The sequence below is a fragment of the Meleagris gallopavo genome, chromosome 5 (assembly GCF_000146605.3).
Source record: "Meleagris gallopavo isolate NT-WF06-2002-E0010 breed Aviagen turkey brand Nicholas breeding stock chromosome 5, Turkey_5.1, whole genome shotgun sequence".
In the NCBI taxonomy this organism is placed as follows: Eukaryota; Metazoa; Chordata; class Aves; order Galliformes; family Phasianidae; genus Meleagris; species Meleagris gallopavo.
The window spans coordinates 45,743,966-45,764,746 of record NC_015015.2 but is presented as its reverse complement, the minus strand read 5'-3'; the positions used below and the strand labels follow the sequence as shown (position 1 = coordinate 45,764,746).

The window sequence follows — 20,781 nt, the reverse complement described above, 5'->3', positions numbered from 1 at the left end:
CCTGGGAACTACTGAGGAGTTCCAACAAGTCTCACAGAGGTAAAAGTCCAACTCACTTCATTTTGTGAGAGCAGCCTCTGCTCCTGCAGGGAGCTGGTCTTCGCTGATTGTCAGTACTGCCCTAATTCAGCAGCAGCTGAATTAGTTTCTAGTTGCATTTCAAGTGGCAGAAACCCAGGGCCTCTCAGAGGCAAAATATTACTGATAAAGGCAACTGTTTGACCATAAAAAGGTTATGGTACATAACAGTGGCATACTTCTATTTAGAAGAATGATAAACTGCTGTTATTGCCTTCTTGGCAGCTCTGTTTATTCTCAGAGGAATAATGAAGTAGTAAAATTCACACCCATGTAGATGATCCCTTCCAAGGTCCCTTCCAAATGTTTTTCCTCTCTCTTGCTGTAGTCTAAGCCCATTATATTATGATTTGCCCACTGGGAAGATACAGGCCAGGATTCATCCTGTCTAAGTATTTAACTCAAGAGTTATCATGAATAGTGCAGAGTACAGTTAGGGATAGACTTTCCACAAGAACTAGGGGTTAGGTTCAAGGCTAACACAAGGAGTTTTCTTCTTCATGCCAACATTAGTTGACCTGTAGAACTCCTTGCTAAAGGATATTAAGGACTTATGCATAGACTGAGGTTTGCATAGATTCAAGGGGAAACTGGGTAAGTACAAAGAAGAAAGATTTATTGAGTGTTAACTAGATAGACAAGCTGCATCAGACTGAGGACATACTCAGAGCTGAAAGCAGCTGCAGGCTGAGAATATTGAGGAGTAGTCCCCCTTATGCATGGGAAGAGCAGGAGTTTTAAGACAGCAGTGCTCTTCCTGGGATAGTCAGTGAAATGCTCTAAGATAAAATGAATTAATCCAGATGTGATCTTTTTTCTCTACTGAATCATTGATTCAGTGGTACAGGTATGACTTCTGTCAGACATGTTGGTGACATACAAAAACATAAAAGAACCATTAATGAGAATGATATTAGGTGCTATACTCCCCTGCTTCCTCACATAGTTAGATTAACAATTTTTCACACATCCAGAAATATGGTCAACAGCAAACCAGGGGGTGCGCTGATTTTTAGAAAGCACTTCAACAAAATACACAGGAATATTAGTCAGTGAATTCTAAAGTCCTTTTCTGCTGTTCCCTGTCCAAGTGATTTTCACAGTGCATTGGGTAAGGAGTTATTAACTGCAAACAGATTTAAGTAACCAAGGACTCTTAGGTCTAAACCAATGCTTGTCATTCAAACTCCCCAACATGAATCAAGTACAAATATGAATGTTCACAGCCAATACAATTCATTTGGTAACAAGCGTGCATTTAGCATTACACAAAACAGCTGTCTACCTCTTGACAATCCATGCCTCTCCTGGTACTTTGAGGGACAAAGGGTAGGGAACAGACATTTATCCTTGATGGTGAACTTTAAATGTATATTTTCATTTTAAATATCAATCTATTCTTTTTCTGTGTGTGTTTCGAAAATGTCTCTGACACTTTGGCTCAATACCCAAGTATTCCAACTGTTATTCTAAGATGGTGGAAATTAAAGTTCTGTTGACTTCGGTGGAGCATTGCCAGTTTTCCTCAGAGAAGGATCTAGTTTCAGAGTATTTTGTGAAGCCTGGATCTGACACACACTGCAGACACCGTGGGTGATGGGTAGTAGCTGTACTGGTGCCAGTAGCTGCAGTGATTGGAAAAAGGGAATTCCGCCGTGTAGTGAGGTTTGTGGTTCCCACCTTTGATCTCACATGGAAATGGAATGTACAAACTCTTTTGCAAAGGTGGAACCATGTCAGACTGTCCTTTTCTAACCCAGAATGATGTGCTAAATTGTTGGGAGTGTGGTCCTGAATCCCAGTACACTTGTACAGCCTTGATCACCTCTAGCCCAGCACAGCAGAGGTTTTAACCTTGGCCTCGGGAATTCCCTGTTGGTCCGTATTCACAAGTCACCGCAGCCTGAAAGTATCTCTCTTGCAGTACAGAAAAAATATCTTGATGTATTCTTAGTAAAACTGATGTGCTTCTTTGTTCATACTTGTCCCAAAACTTTCATGCTTTTCCAGCTGCATAACTCACCTATTTTCTACCCTTAAACTGTTGCACCTCTAGCAGTGCTAGCACATGCACACACAAAATCCTTCACAAATTGTTCCAGACAGCTCAAAACAACAAAATTAATATAGGATTTATGTACACAAGACTACCAGAACTACATGTAAGTAATGAATTCATTTGTAAGGGTATCAGTTGAACTCCATGAATAAGTATTTCTCTATACAGACTTTATTTAGTTGTCTCTCTGCATAATCCTGCTGCAAACACTGTAGTTATTGGTAAATCTCCCATGGATTTCAGTGTGTGCAGGTTGGGGCCTTCATATAATAAGGACTTATCATTGCAAATTTGCTGAAAGCACCAAACTCTCACAGCTCTTGTGTGCCTCATCTTCCATCCTGCAGAGATATCATAATGCTGCGGTTGTGATAGGAGAGTCATTTCCATGGCAACAAATGGATTCAAAAATGTAAGATTCTGACCTTGCTGTGTGGTCAAACAAAACAGAGAAGCTGGGCAGCAAAGACAGAAGTTCATCAAACACAAATGCCTATAACCTAGCAAGACAGCAGGAGAGAAGCAGCAGATAAAAACAAAATATTTATCCTTCTCTGAAATTCTACCCCCAAGCAAAATTTCCTCAACAGATTATTCTAATGCTAGGATCTTCTGTGGTTAGTCTCAGCATCTTACCCTACAGAAAGCTCCAAGAAGCGAAAATGATAGCTTGTTGATGAGGGCCATTTCTAATTAATTCTTGCTGGTGAATTAGATTTAAAAGGTAGTCCCTTTTACAGCTCCTTCCTGTAGATCTAAAAAGAATGCACCTGATGAACAACGTTTGAATCTCATCTTATTTCTTAGAGTTGCATTAATAGTCTTTGCTTTAGAGTCAGTGATCTGCTCTGAATGAAATGTTGAATCACTATTGATTTGGGGTAGAAACAATGTGTGTTTGACATTGGCAGTGTGGTCGTAATAGGAAACCAAAGACAAACCTGAGTGACCAAAGGACACCTGCTTCCTGGGTTGTAACAGGAGCAGGGATGAGGCACAACTGAAAAAGCCCACTATTTCCTACTAGGCAGTAGGATGGGTGTTGCAGCTGATTTAGGTAGCTTTCAAATTCAACACTGAAGGATGTATAGTTATAAATCATGTTTTAGGTGATGCTGCAAAGTCTGGCAGTCGAGTGTCCACAGCCGAGTGTCAAAGACAGATGGACTTCTAATTCCCATCTGGAGTTTATAAGGAACATCTTGAGACTCTCAGCCATAATGAACTGTTGAGCAGTTAATTGCATGTCAGGATCCTTGCCTTTAAAAACATCAGCAGTAAACCCTATCACATCTCAGTGGTAGAAGGAACATGGTTTGAATTGTCCCAGTGCAGAGGTAACTCCAATCTGCTCTTCCATCACTAAAACTACACTCATTAATAAATAAACCTACTCATGTCTTCTGGAACCTGACCAAGGCCTTTTTCCTCATAGATGGCACACTATAATAAATGTACATCATATTGCTGCATATCATGGATTTAATGGAGAATTAAAAACAAGTAATGGTCAGTGAAAATGGAAGCTGTCAGCAACAATAGACAGTAGGCAGAGATGACTCCTCTGATTCAGCCAGGGTAGTGAAGCTTTGATTTGGTGGGTAAATGCTAGCTGTAACCAGGAAAGTTCCCAAGGGTGCTTAAAGTCAGAGCAGCCTTGCACCCTGACACACACATAGCCTTCTGACAGTGCCAGTGTCCAGGGACATGAGCTTTTGTTACAGCTGAGATACTGCAAGCTGGAATGACAGACTAAGCAGGTCTGCTGCCTCTTCATCTGCCCAATGTCGTAACCAAATCTCATCAATCCCCTGAAATAATGAAAGCAAACCCACTACAGGAGAAGGAGGATTTCATAGCACAACTGTCACATCTGTAACTGCAGCTATGTATTTGCCTTCATAATTAAATCTGTAAACATTTATATAGTACTAGAGGAGAATGGGAAATTTAGAAAGCAGTAGAAAAGACCCTTAAAAATTAACAGACAGTAACTACTTCCCTCCAACATCATTCTGCTGCTTATCTTCTCTGCTATTTCCTATGGACTGTTCATGATCTAGCGGGACAAAGGCACTGCCCGTTAAACCATACATCCAGCCAGAAGTCCTCCTTTTGTTATAGTACTGACACTCCTCGTGGCTTGAATACAACCCAAGCTCATCTGAGTTAACTTCCTTCTGTGAAAAACATGGATCTCACTTCAGTGGATATTGTGAGTGGATATTCATGATGTAGGTTGATACCTACTACTGTAGCAGCATTAAGCATTAATTCTACTTTCTGAGTATAAATCCATGTTTGATGAAATTAAAAATGGATTACTGAGCCCTGTTTTTCTGGAGGCCCTTACAGGTTGCTGATATTTAATGAAGTTTGCACAGTTCAGTCCATTGGCAGGAAATATGCAAGAATGCTGCCAGTGAAAATCTCACTTCTTAGTTTTTCCTGATTTTTTTTAGCTCCAAATATGTTCTCTCCTGGTTGTGCTCATCCAGATTGAATTCATGAGGTTAAGAGAGCTGCTCTGAGTTTGCACCAGCATAAGGAGAAATAACATGACTTCTGTGTACCTCTTCTGTAGCTACTCAGCAATAAATGTGACCTTAATGTCCTTCCCAAGGTCAGTGTATTGTTATCTCTCATTCTTTCACATCCGATGAAAGTGTAAGAGGAACTGAGGCAGACTGCAGTACAGGGCCCTTTTTCTTGCCACCAGCCTCTTATACCCGCAAGTCAGGATTCAAGGAGCACATGGCAGCTGGAGAGAGGATAACCAGCTGCACATGTTGCAAATGAGGCTCCATCTGCTGTCAGAGATCAGAAGGCTGGGTCCCCTCTTCTAGGCACCAGCACCTGTATTTTACTGACATGAGATACTGATGCTGACCTGTTGTGCCTTATGCTGACCGTGAGCAGACCAATTGACAGCTTTGGTGTGAGCATTCGTAACCTCCACTTTCTGATTTGGAAAAGGACTTGGAGGCGATTGTTTTCTTCTCTTATAAAGTCAGCAGTGTTTTCTGCTAGAACAAAATTTTCAGCAGTGAATTCTTTAAAATAGTGACATAGTCACTAAAAGAAATGGTTGAAGCACCAGTGTCAGTCAGCTGAACACTATCTGTTTTGCTGTGGACAGTGTGGGTTGTTCTGCCCTGCTATCTTGCAGTTTGATATACTTGACATGTACCTCCTCAGTTCTTTATTTTTCTGAGTTGCTCCTTGATTTGTGTCTTTCAGAAGCGCTCTGGAGGCATGTGCTCTTTCTTGCATCGAGTATGCTGGGCATCGCTACCCTTGCAACTGCTCCTCTTGTTCCTCCTGCTCCTGGCCTTCCTCCTGCCCCTGGCAGAGAAGACGCACAGCTGCACACTGGCCAACAACTTTGCCCGGTCCTTCAACCTGATGCTGAGATACGAGGGTCCACCTCCAACCTAACTGCTTGGCACGGCAAGAGGTGACTCACAGAACTACAGACTCACTTTTTTAATAATTGCAAGTATTGTAGATCTTAGAGCTTCTAATAAGGCTGTTTTATCAACTGGATATATCACAAAAATGCGTCATAAAAATAGTCCACACTGTTCAAGCATATGAGCAAAATTAATATTTTTACAGTATTTTGTTATTATATTTATAATGTGTATATAGAGATTGTGTATGAGTGTGTATATATATAGATACATATAAATATATATATAAATGCACATCTGTGGCCCTACAAACATTCACCATCCACTCATCCACTGTTTGGGAGCAATCCTGCAGTATTTCTCTTTTTACTGTCTTTCAGCAAGGGCCACTGAATGATGGTTTTGCTGTTGTTATTTTGGGTGTTACTTAAAATCAGCTTTTTGTTATTTACAAAAAAGTCATCATGTATGCAAAGATCTGGGCATGCACCAGAGTGCAAATAGGAGAACGAACCATTTACAGAGGCTGACATTTAGCCGAGGAAAAATGGGACAATCCTATTTAAAATCTTGATCTGTTTTTTCAGTATTCAGATGCAGGTACTGCAGAAGGTAATGGAAATTTTTCTGCTGAGTTCAATAGGTGTGGGGGTGGGCATTCTCTTGTTCTCGTTTTTTACCAATTACTGTGTTCTCCAACCCACCTGAATCAGGAGAGGTAGAATACAGTGGGAGGAAAGCTGGAAAAAAAAAAATGACTTTTTATGATACATCTCTGCAGAGAACCTTTAAAATAAGGTCATAATTTTCTGAACAAATTCCTGAGCACTGAACAGAACTTTATATCAGTGATTTTGTCTCCAAAAAGCAGTGGAGTTTTTTGTTTTGTTTTGTTTGTTTTGTTTTGTTTTTTACTTTATGCAGAGGCATTCAGGAATGGATCATAAAGCCTGAACAGTGTGATACAGCCTGCTTCAATGTCAGCATTACAAAAGTCAGAAGTACTTTAATAATACCATCCTGGAAACAAGATTCATTCCTAGGGTGTTTTTACATAATGGTTTGTTAAACTGGTGTAAACTTAATGTATCAAAATATAGATTTCTCTACATTCTAAAGGCTTGAGATGATGACAATTTGCCATTTATGTTCTAGCTTCATGCCTGATTTATAAAATTTTTAAATGTACATTTTAACATGGCGTTTTAATGTAAAAGCAAACCTCAGCTTTACTGTGATGAAACCATTCTTGACGGTGCTTTACCTCATTGGTTCATTGATTCCTGAGAGAAAAGGAAATTCTAAATTTCTGAAATTTTTTATCATTTCTGAGAGCTACATCTAAATTTCCTTGCATTTGAACCAGGAGGAAAATAAATAGAAGAAAAAGAGAAAAATTTAACAGAAGAAACAGTTATTTTTCCCATCCTGGCTTTCTTGTAGGAGAAGCTTGTCTTGTCAGTACCAGCAGGTGGTATTTGGTGTTTTCCAAATAAGCTTCCAAATAATATCAAATCTTGTACAGGTAAATTATTTAGTAGCTGGGGGACTAAAGAAGGGAGTTGTTTTTCTTTAACAAAATCATGAAAGTTTTGCTAAATTAAAAATAATAAAATCAGCAAAATATGACTAGAACTGGAAGGCATAGCAGCAAGCAGCTCATAGGCATGGAGAGAAGGAGAAAAAGCAGATGTGAAAAATAGATAAAGACAGAGAAGGAGGAATTTATAAAGCCTAGAAAGTCTCTTGAAAAATAATAAGGCTCTAAGCAGGAAAGGTTTCTAAGTGTTTTTGATTCCCTCTCCCTGCAAAAGTACCGAAACTACCACATATTAAACACCTTTTCTTCAGTAAGAGTTGTCAACAGGGCTTTTCCTCAGTGTTCTGGGGAGACTCTTCTGCCATCAGCTCTCTTTTGCTGCTTCCCCATACTGCTTCCAACTGCACTGCTTTTTCTGGAATTGCATAAAAATGTCAAATTTCTGCAAAGAGAGTAAATGAGACTATATAACAAAGAGAAAAGATAGCAAGAAAGATATTTGGGTAGAGTACAAGGGGAATGTGAAGAGGATCTGAACTGGTGCAAGTGTCAGGAGGCAGCAGGAGAGATGCAGATGTGGACTGAAGCAGGGAGGTGAGGAGCAATGCTGAGTGATAACTAAATGCATTCCGATCTAAGCAGAGAGTGAGGAAAGGCAGAGTCTGATTTCGGCCACGGAGGAGCCAGATGGAGAGCTATAAGTCATCAGAGAGTGGAGTGAATGAATTCCTTCTTTGCAAATGTTCCTTCTGGAGGCGGAGGACATGCCTCCTTCTCTCCCCTCATTAGCTGTTCAAGAATCATGCACATTACTGCAATGCTTCTCTAAAAATTGCTGCCAGCCCCAGGGGAAGAACCCTGTAGCTCTGTAGCGAGGAACTAATCATCATCCACATCTCCATTTCAAATTAAACACTGACAAAAGAGAAGTGTGGGGGAAGAGGGGCAGTAACAGAACCTGCGCTATGTGGTTCCGTGTATGTGTGCACTGTTCTCTGGCATAGTCACATTGCCTTCCCTTTTCTTTTTTTTTTTCTTATTTTTTTGTCTTTCCATATGAGGAAACTAAAAGTGATGAAAAAGAAATTAAAAATAATGAGGAAAAGTATAGCTACAGGGGAAACCAGCAGGGAGATGCACAAGTTTTCCACAAACTCTCACATCAGATTTCTTTTCGCCCTGCCTTTCTAATCTGGATGACTTTTATAGGTTGACAAATGAATTTGATACCCCAGGAGTATGCCACTGGGTAAAAATATTTTGAAGAAAGGACCGTAACAGAACAAGTGCATCACAACCTTGATGTTTCAGTGTTGTGACAGTTGGAAAAAAAAAATAATAATTGTGACAAAAGCTCTGTTGCTGCTGGTTTTGCATTCTGTAAATCCTCTGTCTATAATCTTGGAATTTTTACTTTAAATCTCAGTAAATCTATTCTCATTAACTTGAGTAATCTCACGTAAGTGATGAATCTTTCTACATCTTTGCAATGGAAACTATTCAAAGCACAGGACTTTGATTTTCATAGCATTTATAACAAATTCACTTCTTCATAATGCCATTGGCCTCACTTTCCAATGTGGGTGTGAGATGAAAATTAGGCCCTTTGTTTTTCTAAGAGGAAATTCTAGATATCACAAAAGTAAACTTGAGATGTAAATCCAAGTTTGTCTTCTTTTTTATTCCCCCCCTTTTTTTTTCTGAAAAGTTAAAGGTACTGATAGCTGGAAGTGTGCATAAATATTGATCAAGTCAATAGAAAGAACTATGAAAACAAAAGGCACTTCAACTTCCAGGAAACTGAGCTCAGCTCAGATTCCCAAAAGCACAAACTAACTCATATTATTTCCAAATCCATCCTTGAAGTCTTGAGCACTGTTCTTAACGTCTGAATCTTTGCTCACAGGTTATTTGGGGATTACACCCTTGCTTTTGTGCCTATAAAACCCTCAGCTCATGGATCTCTGACATCTGTACGTAACTGAGATGTTTTGTAACTCAGCTTCAGATTGGGGCCCCTGTCTTAAAACGTCCCTTACCAAGATCTAGGATGTACAAAACAGATAAGCATCTATACTTGAATGCTTCCACTACTTTAACATGGATTTTGCCAGTCAGAGTGCCAAAGCCCTATAAGATAGATTATGTTCAAAATTATAAACTGTTTGTGCATCTGGCTCAGGCTACATAGCCCACATTGTGTGTAGATACCCAGCCTGTTCACAGAGCAGATTTCTCATGTTTCTGTCCAAGCTCTCTTGCCTGCCCTATTGGATCCGGCAGTTGATTGACCACATTAATGACTCTTCAGTGTTGAAGGCAAAATCCTATACTCTGGTGCCAATGCATTAAAGTAAGACTTCTGCACAGCCCCAAGGGCACAGTTCGAACTCAGCCTTTGGAGTGAAAGCAAGCCTACTTTATAAATTGTAATTGATTTTGTAGCCAGATGCTTTCAACTGAATTTTCCATGACTGCAATACTGTGAGGTAGAAAATTGTTATTGTGCCACGTGGCCCCTTCTCTAATTCCTACTAGCAATTTAGATTGTATTAAATATTATTTATATATGCACTCTCCAAAAATCTTTTTATGAAAAACATGTTCAGTTCTTCACATGCATTAAAAACATCATATTGCCGTGTAAGCACAGAATGCATTTCCAGAATGATAATCATTTATTCCAAAATACCGGCTTGTTTGTCCTGAATGAGACAATAACCTAATAGAAACAGCTGATAATTGCTGGATAATTTGCAGAGCTTTACAATGAGTTTCCATTTCTCCATTGCTGTTTTTGCTGGGATAATCAAAGGCCTCAGAAATAACAAATGTCTCCAAGAAAAATGCCATCACAAGATGGTCGTATGGTAGTTTCTAACACGTCAGTGTTGTGTTCTTTTAAACTACTTCACGGCCTCAGGAGTTTGCTCCGTCTGATCTTTTCTTCAATATCAAATAGGAAATGTTTTACTTCGATGTGTGTGCATACACATCTCATTAACGCTAAGGAGGTTTGAAGATTTCATAGATGGGAATTCCTTTAACTTGTATTGACAGGAAAGTGCATTGTCTCCTTTATAACAAAGATTCCCAGAGCAAAAAGAGTTTTTTAGAATAACTGAAGGTTACAGATAAAATAATTATTGCCTATATGAGTTTACAGAAGAAATAGCTTTGCCTTTAAAAAAATACCACTGTAAGTTGCCCAGCAAATATATTTGCTAGGCGTCATAGTTGTCTCTCAGGTCACAGGTTATGTACCCAGCTGGTTGTAAGAGATGCTTTTGGAGACTTTACTGTCTATTGATTAGTATTATTTGCTTATCTGCAGCTGAAAACACATATGACCAATGGACTATATCGTCTTCTTCCAGAGTTGCTGGGGGCTATCAGGGATATTCTCAGTAGTTCTCAGATCACTGACCTGCTCTGAGCCAGTACAGATCTAGTGCATTAATCCAGTGTCAGTGGTTGGCAGCTCTGAGAAGCCAGTTTATTAAAATACTAAAGATAACATTGTTGGTACAGACATCATGATTCATTCAGAAACCAATCGTACTGTTTTTGCCATATTTAAACATAATTATAGATAGGTTATGGTGGGTTAAAATCAAATTAGTCATACATGTTGGAAAACTGTGTGGCATGTTTTAGTCACTTTTTGACTGGCACAAATATGTCTAAGAATTACTGGTTTATCTTGCACTTCCTCAAAGGTAAAACAAAGCAAAGATGCATGAATATAGCATTTTTTAAAAATTAATAATCTCTTATCTATGCAATTTAAAATATGAATGTCTACCAGAGAGTTATCACTAGATATGGAAAACAAAGAAATATGTGTTAGAAATATACCAAATCAAGCAGTAGCCTGAATGACACCTGTTACCTAACCTACCTCAGAAATTGCCAGATGTTAGATAGTAGCATCAGTGAGCCATCCGCCCTCCTATTAAACTGTGTGAGAGATCAAACTGCACTACTGAAGGTATAATATCTCAGTGGCAGGAGACATCAAAAGGCAACCTGGTATCTCGATGCCAGAGATGAACATGTAGGATTGACTTAACAAAAGCTACCCAGATCTAATGGCACAAGAACAAGCTTTGGCCATCTTGCCTGCCTGACAAAATTTTCACCATGGCCATCGACATCGTCCAGTTTCACCTTGCTGACTGTGCAAAGAGGTTTCCTTAGGCAGTTTCACTATAGGTGAAATATGAGCTTCAAGGATTTTTTTCTCTTAAAAATGCAGAATAAACTGCTAATTCAAACACCTCAGTGACAGATTAATTGTAGGTGGTAGGCGCTGATGCTCCAGGAAAAGAGACAGGAAATGCTATTGTAGATAGAAAGATAATCATAGAGATCTCTCTTCAATTGATAGGAATTAGAGGTTCATTATGGAACTGAAATAGGAATTCATTTCCAAGTAAATGCTAAATGTGGCCTCCAGTCTTTTGGACTTGGGGGTTGAGCTTATTTGATACCTTATTAAATGCTAGTGGCTTTCTGGCTCCTAAGCAATGATTTCCACATCCTCCCTACAAGCTGTGTGGAAGAGGTATTCCAATGAACTGACTTTGCATTGGTGGGAATTGTTTGACTTTCTTTTTCTGGCCCCTGAGTGTTGAATCCAAGGAAACAGGAAGACAGACCAGTGTTACTGTCTCCACATCATTTGTCCTCTTTCTTTTATCACATCACCTCTACTTTGTTTCCTTATTAAAGTGAACCCAGTCTTCTCTGCCACTTATTATGTTGAAAGTCACCATGCACTTGACCATTTCTGTCACCATTCTCTTACACAGCACAGATTAGCCTACCCTTTGAATGTGTATTGTGGCTTTTCTCAACAGAGACCCACAAAACAAATCCCAGCTAATGCCTTTCCTTGCCCACACCCAGTCCTGTCTCCTGTGTTCTCTCCCAGCTGAACATCCTAATCCAAGCCTGGTGGCCTGCCCTGTCTTCTCCCCCACTTGCAGTTCTTCCTGCAGATGCTCTGCCCTTTCCCATTTCCACCTGTACCAGAACAGTCTTTGGAGCCATCAAAGGGGCTCTGGTCCCTGCCACCATCTCTCCTGAGCCTCCTGACCAGGTCTTGCCTTCTGTGGTAGCTCAGAGACTGTCCTCAATATTCACATCTGCAGCTTGGCGTCCAAAGAACTGCTAATAAACCATTATTGGTAATGAAAGCCCTGCCCTTAGTATTGTTCATAGCCTGCCTAAGTGCTTTTTCTCTTCTCTCTAAGCAGATTTTGATTGCTAATCCAATCATTGCACAAAGAAAATTGCCCATTATTTGGCAAGGAGGGACAGAGTTTCAGTTTCAGCTTTTATTACCCTTGGTTGTTGCTGCCACTACCATGTGCCACTGAGCTGGACTGTCTCCTCAGTGCACTGTGCCCTTGAGCTGCCTGGAATGGCTGAATGTCCTGTTACACATCATCATAAGCCAGGATCTCTTTTTTTATTTTCTGTTTTGTTAGAAAGAAAAGTTGTCAATTTTGTCAAGGTGGTTTAATTAAGCTCCCTAACAAACTATTTTATCAATTTTATTTGATTGAAAGATATATGTTAAAAAAGAGAGGGGAGTTTGGGGCAGCTGAAAACCAAAGGAAGGCTGCAGCCTGCCGGCTGACACCCATGCTTTGCATGAGGCCTTCAGTCACAGCCTGGAATTGTTACTGCTCCTAAATGCCCCTGCTTTCAAAACGAAATTGGTTTTTGTTTGTTTTTTTTTTTTGTTGTCGAGTATAATAAGCATTGAACACCACAAGCTTGGTTTCACTACAGATATTAATACTCTGTATGGTACTTTCCATGGTTAAGAAATATATATGTGTGTATATATGAGGGCTACTCTGAAATTAATGCCTCCTATGTTATTATGTTGGCCCATGATGTCAGAGGCAGATGTTGGTGGTATGGCAGTAGCGGCTGAACCTTCCCACCAATATTCTGTTCCATTTTGTTGCTGTGTGACAGACGACAGAAGAGGTACACTCTGACAAATTGACATCTGACATGGAAGCACAGATGAAGCAAAGGCTTGTCATTGAATTCCTCCATGTGGAAAAAATGGCACCCATTGACATCCACTGATGCTTGGAGGATGTCCTGGGAGACAAAGTGGTGGATGTGAGTCCACTGAGGGAATGGGTGGTGCATTTCAGCAGTGGTGACAGCAACGGTGGATCACCTCCACTGGTGTAGATTTTTACCAGCATGGCACATAGGTTCTTATTCATTGCTGGCAAAAATACAGAGCTAATGCTGGTGACTATGTTGAAAAATAGAGTTTTGTAGCTGAAAATTTGCTCCATCAAATACTGCTACTGTGCTTTTTGCATCTGCGATAATTTCCATGGAAAGAAATAGGAGGCATTACTTTTGGAGCTACCTACGTACATGTAATGGGGTGTGTGATTATTGTTCTACTTAAAGAAAGATGACATTCCACTTCAGTGTAACTTTCAAGTGCAGCTTTTAGAAGAAACTATGTCTTAAAAGGAAGCTGAGGATGTTTAGAGGTATGTGTTTAATGAGCTTTAGAAGCTTTAAGTCAGGGCTTCAGCCTCTAAGGTGAAAAGCATCCAGGATTATTTCCCATTACCTTCCCAGATCAGATCCTGTAAGAGTTTAACCTGGGAAGCACAGGCTGAGCACCGGCTATTTCTGAAGGTATTTGGATGCTGCATGTTTTCAGTGTGTGTCCATTCTCAAACAGCAGTTCCTGCTCTGTACACTTGGTTGACTGGAAGTCAGCAATGCTTCTTTGAAACCTTGACTGGTTTTGTCTCAGTGAATGCCTTGCTTTTGATCATTGTCATTATTTCCATTTCTTCCTTCTAATTTGTGTTAACCCAGTTTATCACTGATTCCAGGAGAGTGTCCTCTACCTGCCCAGCCTCCAGGCTGCCTTCTTACCTTCTCATCTCTTGCGGCGTGCTGGACCACTGTGAAACAATTTTATGAGCAATATCACTGGTGTTGCATTCTTCTGTCACTGTCTGTTGTAATACGTAATACGCTGCACTGATGTTAAATGTAGTAGGAGACCCAGAAATGGCATTATTGTTTGCTAGCAATATAACTGACTTGCAGTGCTTCTGCACAGGACTTGTCCTCACTTCTCAAAACAGCTGGCTGTCTCGGGCCCAATTTAATGAACAAGGCTGGATTATAAACAACCTTGGGTCCCCTCACCAGCACGCCATCAATCTTACTTCCACCCATTTTTGTACTTTTGTTTAGAAGCTAGAAGAAAATTTAAAGAAATGTGCTGAGAATCCCTTCTAGGATGCATAGATATCACATATGGTTCACCAAAAAAATAGAAGGAATCTACTCCTGTTTTGAACAAAATTAATAAGAGCTTCTAAATAATGTATTTAAAAGTTATCAAGATCAAACCAAGGTGAAGTTTTCTATAATCAATCCACTCTCTACTTTTAATATTTAAGTCAGCAAATATCAAGCTATTCTTTTATAAGTGGCATTGAATGAAAATGAGAACGCTGCAGAATTAGAGGTTTATTGATACAGTTCTCAATTCCACCTGTGTGCCACATGTTAGATCACCTGTTTCTGGGCACCAAGAAAACCCAAGGCTGTTCACAACAAGAGCACACGTTGTGAACAGTTTTAATTCTTCAGAGCTCCTCTGAGGGCCCAGGGCTGGCAGTGGGGAGGAGCAGAACCCCATGCCCTCTGCATATTGAAACCCTTCCTTGAGTTCTGCCCCCCTCCCCACCAGCCCAGCTTCTCCTGAATGCTAATACTTAAGTAGAACAGAAATGTTAGGAGCAATTACAGCGTGAACATCTCTTCTTGTTTATGTATAGTAGCTGATAGGAGAGTCTGTAATAATAATCAGTGTTTATACATGTGCTGTTCAATGTAACCGCTGGGTACAAAATACTTTTCAAGTGTCACAATAACTGGATTGATGTCACTTTTTGCTTGTATGAATAATTATTTGCATTGCAGGGACCAGTGCCACTTTTGTCATGTTATTTATGATTTTAAAATACATTTGTGATAAATTAGGCTCGTTCCTAAGGTAAACAATACCAGAGCCAAGCAGCTGCCTCTGTACATGTGCATGTTATCACAGCTGATATCAAGACCAAGGCAGACTCCTTGTCTTGCCCAGACCTTTCCTTAACCTTTCCGGCTTATTCAGGGAAATGTGGACCAGTCTATTTTCTTATAAAAGTGGCTTTTTGAAAAGATAAACTTATTTTTTAAAACCTTTCTTTGTATGAGTATTGATTCAGAAGGACTGTAACACTCATATTTTTCTAAACTGCCTATTGCCTGTTGGAAAACGATATATAAATATATATTTTATTCTACAGATTTCCATGTAGTTTTGAAGATCTTTGTTTTCATATATGTCCTCCTGTTTGCTAGAATTATCTCCAGGAGCTGTAAGCTTCTGTAAAATGTCTCTATGAAAGCATGTAAAAATAGAACTGCATAGAAAGACTGACTTTATTTTTCATTTAAATTGCCGAAACTAAGTTGTCCTTAGTGTTATTTTACACAAGATGTACGGAAAGAAATCAGGTCATTTTTTTGCAAGTCTGGGCTGTGTTATGTAGCACTTACTAAAAAGTCTTGACTGAAAATCAAGAGAGTTTATGCTGGAAATGGTGCCAGCTTGGGGCCTGATTCTGGAATTATTCACACTGTTTAAGAACTTATTTCACAAACAGTCCCGTGAAATTTCACAGGACAAATTACAAATAAGACCCTCTGATAGATGAATAGCAGTGCCAGGCTCGGGCCCTTTTACAATAAAGAATGAGACTTTTTAGCTGGGGAAGAGGTTATATTCTCAGTGCCTCAGGACAGCATTTTCATTCCCTTCTGCGCTGCGAACCTGCTCCTTCTGCAGCTGAAACAGTGGATTAAGCACCCACTGCAATAGATATTTGCAGAGCAATCTTGTGGAAATGGCCTGATTTCATTCTTCAGAGCAGCAGCAGGGGCACCTGGGCAGTGGAGACCGACAGTGTGTGCTGTGATCGTGGTGGAGCATGGCAGGAATTCTACTGTCTGCCTTCAAAATTACTGCTTGTTCATCAGCATTGCCAAAAGTGTATTTTCTCAAGTAAAAGAATCTGATTCCGTATGACTTTTCCAGGAGTAAAGGGCAGCTGGGTTGTTCTGTGATCAGGCCACATTATTCTGAAAGTTTATCCTTTAATGACAAATGAAATATGATGTGGCTTTGCTGTTGGCAAGCAGGATAAAGAGACTGGAAGTTCCTAACCCTTAGCCCCAGCCTTGTGTCTGTGCTGATGCTCCACTCTTACCAATGAACTGTGTTGCCTCAAGTTACAAAGTCAGAATATTTCACTGCATGTACCCTTTTCTGTAATGAAAAAAATATGTATTTGGTGTTGCAGTTATAATGCAGTAAATAAACACATACATAGTTCTTTTTAAAGACTTTTAAATCGTTCTGGGGGGGGTGATTCACATTTTCACTGTGTTTATTTCTCATCATCAGAGCATTTGGGCTGACCTGGAAACACCCAGAGCAAGTGAAGCAAAGATAAAATTGCTGCTACTGGAGGAAGGTTGTGCAGAATGTACGTGCTCCATTCTAACCCTGTGAGATTCAAAAGAAAATGCCAGCTTTTCTGTAACACCGCGCCACTGTTCGAATAGAATTCTTTGCAACGCACAAAAAAAAGTGTATTTGCTAAATCACATTACAATTCAATATCATTTATTGCGGTTAGGCTCTAACACCACCTCTTTCTGTTGCTTCCCTCAGTCCTAAACTTACTGAAACAAAGGCGGATTTTGTCAGATGCTCAGACCTGAGGTTGCCTCCAGCCCCGTGCAGTAAGTGAGCAGTGTGCTGCTGTAGCCGCTGCTGGCATCTCTAAAGACTGATGATCACAGCACACGTGTGGGGATGCACAGCTCTCATTAGCAGCCAAGTCGTTGCTGTTTTCTTTCCTGAGTTGTTATGAGACACAGCCTGCCAAGGTCTCTGGCATGAAAGGGCTTTGCAGGCAGCTTCTTCTGGAGGAGTGGGAAACCACTGCGATTTTAGGTTAACCCACAGGTCGGGTTCCCTGTTGCCTTTATGAACATGCTGGTCTTTAGCCAGGCCTTTGTGACTTCTCTCAAAATGCGTGTGATGTGGCTCTGTGCCTGCCCATAAGCTGTCTCCTGCTAAGGCCCCAGAAGCACAAATGCAAATACTTTGGCTGACCATAGCTGTGTCAAGATCAGAACAGCAGCTCAAATCCCTCCCAGAAGAGAACAGTGTAAAACAAGTGAAAGCTATGAAGGGAGGCAGATGTATTGCTCTGAGGGCTGCAGCCAGTGCATGAAAGAAATCTACTTTATTTTTTTTTACTTTTGAAAAAACATATTTTCATCTTGTAGTTTATTCTTTTTGTGCAGCCAGAGGCCAGGTCCTCTGGAACAAGTGAGAAAATTTGGGATTACTCATTTTATCTCAGACATAGTATGTAGACTAGAGAAGGCTGTCTTCTAGCAGGGAGGGAAGAAATGGGCCTGGAAGTAGATTAGACAGCTCACATTTTTCTGGTGGATGAGCATTTTGTTGATCAAGTATAGACTGCAAACAACTCCGCAAACAACTCAGTGGGACCAGTGCAGCCAATGAGAATTACTATAAACATTTCAGAACACCAAAATACTCTTGAGCAGGTTTAAATCTCGTAAGTCATATATTACTGGGCTACCTGCTTCGGGCTGCAACGCCACTCGGAGGATGGAAGTATCTGTTCAGGTTGCAGCAGCAAACAGTGGCAAGTTCAATAAATACAAATATTAGGAAAGACCTTGAAGTGGAGTAAATCAGCCCAGCTGCATTGAAACTGTTGGAAATAAATCAATTTGCAGGAGTAAGAACCTGGCTTTTAGTCAGTGAGAATCCTACTGAATGCTTAAAACCTCTTCATTTAGAGAGTTCTCCTCTGCTGTACGCCTGTGCCCTAAATTGTATGCACACGAAAGTCTTTGCCAGAGTAATGAGGTCATGTTGGATGTGAGCATTCATTATGAGATTAGGTAAATTAAGGGAAAAAATACATCATTAACAAAGTCTTAAATAAAGGAGGATGGAGGAAGGTTACTGAATGAGAAGTATTTAAATAAAATCAATCTCAGCCCTGGAAAGCTAACGGAGAGTGGCTTTCCATGGACAAGGGCTGATCGCGTGCCAAAGCCAAGCTTTGTGGCCATGAGAGATTAAAAGCAGTGCTGGGGTTTCCCAGGTTAATATTTCAGTTCTTCTAAGTTTCATTCCCTGACATGCCACGAACGCAGCCTCTGCTTCCAACTGCAGAAGAACTCCCCGATAAACGCATGTTGCTGGAGCAAATGAAACTGAAGTTTCATCCGGTTTTACTGTAGCACTCGTGGTATTAAGAAGGATTGTAATATAATCCTCTTCAATGAATAACCCTAACAGATGTTACCGGGGTTGCTCTGTATGAGCTGCGGACCTCTCGCTAGAACTCCCTCTGTGGCGGTCCTGTTCATAAATTGTCCTAATGGGCTGCCTGCACCATCCGCCGCTGCAGCAGCATGAAAGGGGTGGCTATAGGCAGCTTTGAAAGCCCGCATTATTCCCATCTGGTTTGCATTACAATGCTGCTAAATATTTCATGCTTTTTGTTTTACAAACAAATAAGAGCAGAACTAATCTTTTTGTTTAATGTTCCTTGATCAATGTTTGAGTGGGGAAAAAAGTTGGAGTTTTGTGTATTTTGTTGTGTTTGGGGTGGGTTTTCTTTTTTCACTTTGGATCTTAATCTGGCTCTGCAAAAGCTTTTAGTGGAAAATAGAGCAGATCACCCTCTGCTTTTTTGGTGGGCTTTTTATGGAACCATTAATGCTTAAAGAGATACTGGGGCAATCCAGATGATGAACGTGCTGCTCAATCAGCTGGGAGTTCTTCCCTTGCAAGGAGATAACTCGATGAAGTGCAAACAGAGACAGGGAGCAGACGCTGACTGCTGTCAGCTGCACAATGATGGGGCTGCTGAAAGCACAGCAGCAATCTGCACCCCTGCCCTCCCACAGCACCCTGCCCAGGTCGCCATGCACATATCCGGAATGATGCGCTGAGCTGCATGGCCATAGGCTTAACTCACTCAGCTTTATGTGAGAGTTACCAGAGCATCATAACCTCAAGCTGCAGGACTAATTGTGAGCAACGTGAGAGTAATGTGTGCTCATGCAGCCACATTTCTGCCCTGGCACAGGGTCTGCAGGGGCATAGAACCCTCCCTGGGGTCACAGTCATGTATAAAAATGCTAAAGGCTTCAGGTGGTTTTTTTTTGGATCCCAAGTAAGCCCCATCACAGAGTGGGGCCTCTCAGCTACTTCTCAGCATCAGCTGCTGTGTCTGAGGTTGGGAAAAAAACCTTCTTCACTCAGTTTCCCACAGCTGCCCATCAGCCTGTGCTGTCCATCAGGCCCAATCATAGGATGCAGTGTAAGGTAAGAAAAGTCACTCTGAAAAGGCTAACTGTTCAGAAAAAGTATTGCCTCTCTCAATCAGGCTGTGCAAGAGGGTGACAGTTTGTCAGTGTGGACAGTTAAACACACTACATTTTACTCTGTAGTAATTTATATATCACTGCATAAACAAAAAGAGGTTTGTCATATTCACTTGGGAGCTGAATGCTCTGTGATGGTTTCAGGAGGAAGGTTTCCCCATTGCCTGATGCATCAGACATTCCATTCCTTCCTCCATTCAGAGGCAAAGTGATTACTGACCCCTGTGCTGGCTTGCAAGGAGCCTTCATGGCTACACTGAACAAGGTACACAAGCAGTAAAATTATATATTGTATTTTTTTTCTTATTTTTCTAGCATTTTCTTCCACTTGAGGTGGTCTGAGAATCTGACTAATTCTCAACAGTCCTCTGTGAATTAAGTCCCTTCTGATAATTGCTACTGCCCAAACAGAACATTGCCGTTCTTGAGCATCTCTCTACAATAGCACACAATAGTTTCACTCAGGTCTGTAAAAACAAATCCTGATTTATAAATGCTGCAGTCCCTTGCATTCAATCATTTTCATTCTGGAGTTTGACTTTCCATTTAAAAAATTTCAAATCCAGGAATAGCAAATGCAGAGTCATAAAAGCTTAGGAAATGGGGAGAATCCAGAGTGCAAGGCAGCATTACGGCGTCTGATCTGCTGTCTCTGATAATACCCTCACAAGACAGGGTCTTTTTTTTTCCATTCCTGACAAATGAATTGCAGCATGTATGAAATCTCCAGGGGCCATCTGTGACTGTAATTCATTTACTGACCGTATTATGGAACAGATTTTCCAGTGAGTTCAAAACTTGAGTCTGAGGGGAGGACGGGACCAATATGTAGAGATGGATCTGCGATCCATATCTAAAAATAAAAATATTATTCAATTGTCATAGTTGATGGATAAAGTGTCTGACGCATCAGGCAAAACCATAGCAACCAGATAAATATGTTTAAACATTTAATTTTGATACATTAAGAATGAGTTGAAGCAGGAGCTTATCGAAGCTGAAACTAAACAGACATTTCTAAGTTCCTAAAAGCCCCTGATTTTGTTTAGCTTGGAAGAAATGCTGCTGGAGATAAGCTGGAAGAGAAGGAGAAGCTGGGCCCTGTGCACGTGGAGAGGTTC

The 20,781-nt window shown here is 40.6% G+C and overlaps 1 protein-coding gene across 3 annotated transcripts in view; it reads left to right on the top strand.

Moving 5' to 3' along the window:
• Nucleotides 1–16,815, top strand: part of SYNE3 (spectrin repeat containing nuclear envelope family member 3) — a 60,061-nt gene extending 43,246 nt beyond the window's left edge. Inside the window, exons 18-19 of one of the 3 annotated variants that reach the window (XM_019615862.2) lie at nt 5,378–5,594; nt 16,620–16,815. In XM_019615862.2, the coding sequence (XP_019471407.1) occupies nt 5,378–5,575 (198 nt within the window). In that variant the 3' untranslated portion in view covers nt 5,576–5,594; nt 16,620–16,815. Of the gene's footprint in view, nt 1–5,377; nt 16,557–16,619 lie in introns of those variants that run through there. The other 2 variants (XR_004159972.1, XM_010711886.3) reach the window with 2 other exon arrangements.
• Nucleotides 16,816–20,781: the final 3,966 nt, after the last annotated feature.